This window comes from Lissotriton vulgaris, chromosome 8, assembly GCF_964263255.1.
Source record: "Lissotriton vulgaris chromosome 8, aLisVul1.2, whole genome shotgun sequence".
In the NCBI taxonomy this organism is placed as follows: Eukaryota; Metazoa; Chordata; class Amphibia; order Caudata; family Salamandridae; genus Lissotriton; species Lissotriton vulgaris.
In genome coordinates, this window is record NC_141696.1 from 1,566,495,656 (window position 1) to 1,566,502,595 (window position 6,940).

Here is a 6,940-nt window from a genome sequence, read left to right on the forward strand (position 1 = left end):
TAGGGAGTGCAGAGTGACTAGGGGGTGCTAGGGAGTGGAGAGTGACTAGGGAGTGCTATGGAGTGCAGAGTGACTGCAGAGTGCTAGGGAGTGCTAGGGAGTGCAGAGTTACTAGGGGGTGCTAGGGAGTGCAGAGTGACTAGGGAGTGCAGAGTGACTAGGGAGTGCTAGGGCGTGCTAGGGAGTGCAGAGTGCAAGGGAGTGCTAGGGAGTGCTAGGGAGTGCAGAGGGACTAGGGAGTGCAGAGTGACTAGGGAGTGCTAGGGAGTGCAGAGTGACTAGGGAGTGGAGAGTGACTAGGGAGTGGAGAGTGACTTGGGAGTGCTAGGGAGTGGAGAGTGACTGCAGAGTTCTAGGGAGTGCTAGGGAGTGCAGAGTGACTGCAGAGTGCTAAGGAAATTAAGCAATAATGCTTCAGTTTTGCCAAAGTAATGAATAAGGAGCTGCTTTTCAAAAATCATCGTCCGGGAAAAGTAAAAAGCTTTCTAACAAATAAGACAGGAGTGGAGAGTATGTGGTGCACCAGCCAGGGCTGCTGACTCGAGAGCTGGGGGTCCCAGTTCAAGTCTGCTGCACCATGCAACACTCCGAGATTCTATGCAAATCAGTTGGTTTACTGTGCTTTCAGTTTCATTGCGACTGTGCACATTTGTTTACATGTGGCTAGCCGTATTTACTTTACTGCGGCTGCACGGACGGGAAGTAGCAGGGGGCACAGCCACATGGACGCCCCCACCCTCACTACAGTAAGGAGCCGCTGTCAGATGAGTTCAGGCAGAGAGTTCACTAAAGTGACGTACCGGGACAGGGTTAAACTGGAGTATTAGGAAGAGGGAGGCGAGTGTGTGTACAGCGCTACAGGGAGCAACATATACCCGGAGAGTATACACAGGGGCAGTGGGCACTGACGAACCAGGACAGTGGGCACTGTCTCATGGGGTGAGGGATGGTCATCGGTACAGGACTGTGACGAACGTGCCACCACCGCCATACAGGGGTTAGAGACGTGTTTGCCTCAGTGGACAATGTGTTACTGGGCCTGTGCACACAGAAGGTAGTTATTTGGTTCACTGAACAGTAGGCTCTATGCCCAAAGTGAACCACCGGTTGATACAAGAGAGAGAGTGTAGAGTGCCACGAAGAGGTGGGGGCTTGCTTTGTTAGGCACGGGGAGAGTGGGTGTGTGTGTGTGTGTGGCTCTAGGTGTGTGTGTGTGTGTGTGTGTGTGTGTGGCTCTAGGTGTGTGTGTGTTTGGCTCTGGGTGTGTGTGTGTGTGTGTGGCTCTGGGTTTGTGTGTGTGTGTGGCTGGCTCTGGGTGTTTGTGGCTGGCTCTGGGTGTGTGTGTGTGTGGCTCTGGGTGTGTGTGTGTGTGGCACTGGGTGTGTGTGTGTGGTAGTAATTGCTGTCTGCAGAGCTCGTCCGTAGGGTACAATAGGTCTCACATTTGCGAGAGATTAAGCTATTGGCAATGTAAATGACAATGCCATTTATTTATCTGTTTTCAAAACCAACACATAAATACAAATGTTGTCATTTACAATGCCAATAGCTCTAACTTTTCCAAAGGCGAAACCGTTGCATTGAAATGCTTGTTGTCAATGGGAGCCTGTGTTCTCGTTCGGAACACAGACTTCCATTGAAGTCAATGCGAGTCTGACCAAAAGATGTTCAGAAGCATTGTAATCAGTCGATCGGATTCGCAGAACCCAATTCAGTCGGAAACGATTCTTAAACCGATTTAGTCGGAAGAGTTTACGACCAAAGTCGAAATCAGTCCCTGAGTCAGGTCTTTTGGCCTGTATGCATACAGGCCAACAGACTAGATTCAGACGAGTGACTCCTGATATTTTAAGCCAAAAATTGATTTATTATAGTTGTCTCTCACCCAAAAATGCCACTGTTTCAATAGAAGTCAATATGCAAAATACATTCCCCCCCCAAAAAAAATTCTAAAGCTCCCACTTCTCTGTTCTAAAATATTGCAGTGTAAGCAATAGGCTTTCACCTACCTGACAGGTGAGACCTCAAAACAAATCTGCATATGTCACAATAAAATATCATATTGCGTGACCTGCAAACCGCGCCCCACCCTCTCCGACTTCAGGAAAGGGCACAGACTTGGCTCCTAGACTGGGGTATAAGTCGCGATTGATAGATTCATGTTGCCGCATAGTATAAGGTCATTCGCAAAGGTTGACTGGTCACCTTTCCGTAGCCAATTGCTATATTTGGGAGTTAAACTTGTACTAATGAGGTGCAACTAATGCCCAGTGTTAACACGTTTAAGAATTACAAAAAATAAAGTAATACCATCTCAAAACGTGTCAGATAATTTGACTTTTCTTGCTGCATAATTTACTTAACATGGTTCAGTTGTAGGACTGGGAGTGGAAGCTCTAGTCCTATCTCTGTGTCCATGGCCCCCTTGCCATGGGAGTTGGAGCCTTAGTCCTATCTCTGTGTCCATGGCCTTCTTGCTAGTCCCAGTCCTGTTTCCTTCTTTTCCTTTCTCTATGTCTACCACCCTCAGTCTTGGCTTGGCACTCTAGTCCTTTCTCTGTGTCTAGCGGTGTCTCCCTCCCGGCTCTGCCTCCCTCCTCGCTCCCCTTACCTCGTCCAGCGGGGCGGCGAGCAGTCCAGCCTCCCAGTTTCGGGAGCTGCGTACCGGGGGGGCCGCAGAGGAGCGCCCGCTCTTCGGCCTCTTGGGAGCCATGGTTGGAGCTCTGGGAACCGCACGCCGGGCTCAGCAACAGTGTCCACTGCCGGCTGGACGCCGTAACCAAGGCAACGAGCCATGGCAACCAGAAGGCCGGCTCTCGACAGGCCTTTCTATTCGGTGTCGTTCCTGTCAATCAAGGCTCTGATCCCGCCTTTGATCTCACCCACCAACCCCTTGACTCCATCTCTTCACCATCGGTTGTGTACCTCGCCGGTATGTTTGACGACTTTTCTCATTGGTCTTCCTGTCACTCCATCAGCGGTTGATCCCGCCTCCACTGCGTGCAGAGCACAGATAGTGCTAGAGCGCTAACCGCGCGCCTTGCTGCTGAACGAGACAGTTCAAGGCGCCTTTGCTTTATGTCAGCTCACATATTCTTGTCTGTCCTGCTGGTAGTGCTGCCAACTTTGCTGGAAAGAAATGCTTGCCAAAATGATTACTTTAATTGAGGTACAAGAATAGAGGTACAAGACATTGTAGTCAACCTCTCCTCCCTCGTGTCACTTAATTGTACCTTTAATACTTATTGAACTACCAGCTGCATTAAGGCTGAGACTGCTGTAACTAATATTTTATTATCTTTACCATGCTTGTTGCCTAATGTAATTCTGTATCCCATACCATGATTATCATTCACCTTAAATAATATTCCTATGTAATGATCTTAGTGCATCTTATGTTCCTTTTCCATTGTAAAGTGTTCTAACAACGTAGGGTGATATCCGCACTATATAAAAATGAATAACTAACAGGGCACAAGTCCTAAAAGAAGAAGTGGGGGGACTAATCAAATTAGGCAGTAAGCAAGTGACATAATGGTGCGTGACGTGACATCACGGCATCACAGGAAGTGACATCTCAACCATGACCTCACATGAAGTGACATCAGATCTGAACACTTCACACGTTTTGCATGTCTATAACAAGTACATTTCAGCGTATTATGCGATTTAACAAATGTGATTTTACATATGGGTTGTGCCAAAAAAGTGACGCAAAATGTAGATATCGATTTATACATTGAGGGCTTCATTTACAACTTTTTGGCACAGGGCAGTGCATTCCTGTCCATTCTGCCTGCTCTGACACACAAATTTGTGTCTAGCACCAATGCAGACACCCTTGCACCATGTTGCAGGGGTGTCTGCGTTGTTGGCACAGTTGTTTTTGTGCCTGCACAAAAACAATCAATGGAGGTGTAAGATCGGAGTGGTGATAAAAGAGAAAGAAGGTAGCAGCGTGAAGTAAACTCAATAAGGATTTATTGATTACAGCTGAAACGACCCCATCCAACATCAAGCCCTGCAACTGTCAACTGAACAGTTGATCACATTCTATGACGCTTCGTATTCCACAGTCAATGTACCTAACATAGCAACAGTGAGAGCATTCCAAAATCAAGACACTGCATCATCTCCCCCTTCTCAATGAAAACAAGAACAACAAAATAAACCTTAAGCAAACCAAATAAAGTTCTGCACAATGTTATGATGTCTAAAGATAATCGAAGCTTGGCTGGCCATTGAAGCACTCTGCGAGGCCTGAGAGACATTTGTTGTGGATCAACACTAGAACTTACAGCCTCTTCTGTTGGTTAACACTTAGCCACTCTGTTTAAGTTCCAAACTCTATGGTCACTGGTTTTAAAGGCATTTTTGAAAACCTTTATTACTTTAAAAGGTACACCAAATTTCGAGCTACTTTTGCCCAAGCAAGGAGATTTTATTTTCACCCAATCACCCACAGAAACAAGTGTGCGCTTCACGGCCTTCCTTTCATCATACCATCTCTTCCTTTTTTCCTTAAGTGCACACTCCCTTTTTCTCCAGCCTTCCACACAATCATACTTTTCATCAACCAATAGACTCTTAGAGGAAACCCAAGATCAACAAACTTCAGTGTTTGCTACCCTCTTTTTGAACAAGCGAAAAGGGGACACACCCGTAGAAGAGTGTGGGGTTAATCTGTACTCTCTCACTTTTTTTATGGCTTCCTCCAAATCAAGTCGATTCGCTACAGCCTGTTGTTTGGTTTCTTTCAACACCTTCACAAACCTCTCAAGAATCCCATTACTTTCAGGATGATAGAGAGCCGCTTTCTTGTGTTTAATGCCCCTAGAGGATAGAAACTCTTCCACCACGGTTGAGGTGCATTGCACGCCATTGCCAGAAAGCTAAAAAGAGGAAAATCTTCCCTTTCGAAAAGGCCATCCAAAAATTCCATCACAACAGAAGATTCAACCAACCCCTCCACCTTAACCTCTGGCCTGCTTGAGTACATGACCACACACACCAAGACATACAGATCACGAGACCTTATTTTAACAGGCCCCAAAATATCTATTGCAATGTCCAACCAAGGCCCATCTGATCTCTCTCTCAATACCATGGGTTGAGTTCTACACTTCAAAACCTTATCGCTGCACGCACATTCTGTGCACTTTCTGACCTCCCTTTCAATCCAGACATCCATTGCTGGCCACCAATAAGCCTCTCCAAGCCAGTACATTGCTCTTCATTGCAAGGAGAGCCTATCAGCCTTCGCTGTCTGTAACTTAGTTAGTTGGTTAATATATTTTGTAGAGTGCGCATATACCAAAAGAGGTGTCTTGGCACTGTGTCTGAACAGTATCTCACAGAATCGAAGAAGAGAAGGGGCCTACTTAGTGTCCACGGGGAACAGCCAGGTCTTCAGTTGCTTTCTAAAATTAAACAGTTTGGTCTGTGCTCTACGGTGTTCTGGCAATGCATTCCACTGGAGTGATGCATTTTTTTCAGTTTATGTGTTTGACTGTTTATGCACCATTATGCATCATAGTTTTACCTTCTGTTACCAGTAGTCGTACAGCGCAGGGGAGCCTATGCTGCATAAAGGGGGTTGCTCAACTCTCTGGTGCGCTGTTCCTGCTTGGCTCGTCCTTCTGCCACGCCCCTTTACCATGGCCTTCTTAAGGGACCAAGAAGTGTGTCCGTGCCGATGCCAGGCCGATGCTCGCCAAAGGCAAGACCGTCTGCACCCGTCCACTGCGCCTTATGCTAGCACCCCTGGTCCTCGCACCCCCATGTTTATTCACCACAAGAACAATACTATTTCACGCCTGCAATGCCTGGCCTCGTATGTGGTGCGTTTGGCCCACTCCACCAATTCACTTTTGATCCTGCTTTTAAACACAAAGTCCCTCATAAAACACAGTCAGAGGTTTACAGATCTCTTCGATCTAGTGAGTCCGGACGTCTCTTTTCTTACTGAAACACCTGGGCAGACGCTGCATCTGACCCAGACTTCATTATCACCATTCCTGAGGCCAATGAGCTGACCAGAGTTGATGGGATTAACAAGCAAGGAGGTAGGACAGCAATTGTACATCAGACTCACCTCAAAGCCACCTTCAAGCCTGCTTAATTGAATATTAGTAATACTTACACCTTCAATGTCCTCCTGGTTTACCGACCGCCTGGCCCAAGGGCAGTTTTTACTCAAACTCTGTTTTATTTAGAATTATTAGAGGACAGGTAGTGTGAGAGAAACTTCTCCCTCATCAATGGGCCTTCTTCATCCCGGGGACCACTACCTTGTTGGCAGTCAAGGATCGCAGATTACGCATGGTTATATTCCACCTGAAGTTCGCTTTGAGGGAGAGAGGCCAACCTTGTGAAGGGCCTTATGGGCCAGTACAGGGTTTTTACATTTAATCCACTCCATAATGGGTAGTCAATGCAAATTGCAAATGCTCTGAGAGATGAAACTGAATTTGGCGAGATCCGACAGAACTCGGGCTGCCGCGTTCTGAAGCATTCACAAACTACTGAGTATGCAGCGCTGAGAGCCAACATACAGAGCATTGCAGTAATTAAGCCTCAATATAACCAGAGCCAAGACTACAGTTTTCTTTAGCTCATGGGGAAGAAAAGGAAGGATTTTATTCAACACCTTCAAGGTAAAAAAACAGGAAGAGGCCACCTGGTTTACATGATCGGTAAACGCCAACTTGGTGTCAAAGATGACCCATAAGTTCCTCACTTTTTGGGCTGGCTCTGGGAGAGAGCCCAATTTGGAGGGCCACCAAGCTGTGCTCCAGATGGAGGTATCATTGTAAAAAGCATTACATCTGTTTTCTCCGAAGTCATTTTTAGGCAGTTTTTTTTGCATCCATTCCACAACGTTACTCATGCAGAGATGACATCGGCAAGCAGGTATCGCGGGGTTCGAGGAGATCGACAC

General features: G+C 46.8%; 1 protein-coding gene across 1 annotated transcript in view; it reads right to left on the reverse strand.

Annotated features, from left to right (window-relative positions):
- SPAG17 (sperm associated antigen 17) overlaps positions 1 to 2,761 on the reverse strand; it is a 1,900,597-nt gene extending 1,897,836 nt beyond the window's left edge. The window contains exon 1 of the mRNA XM_086935838.1: positions 2,612 to 2,761. Coding sequence (XP_086791964.1) covers positions 2,612 to 2,713 — 102 coding nt within the window. The 5' untranslated portion in view covers positions 2,714 to 2,761. The remainder of the gene's footprint in view (positions 1 to 2,611) is intronic.
- Between the last annotated feature and the right edge of the window lie 4,179 nt (positions 2,762 to 6,940).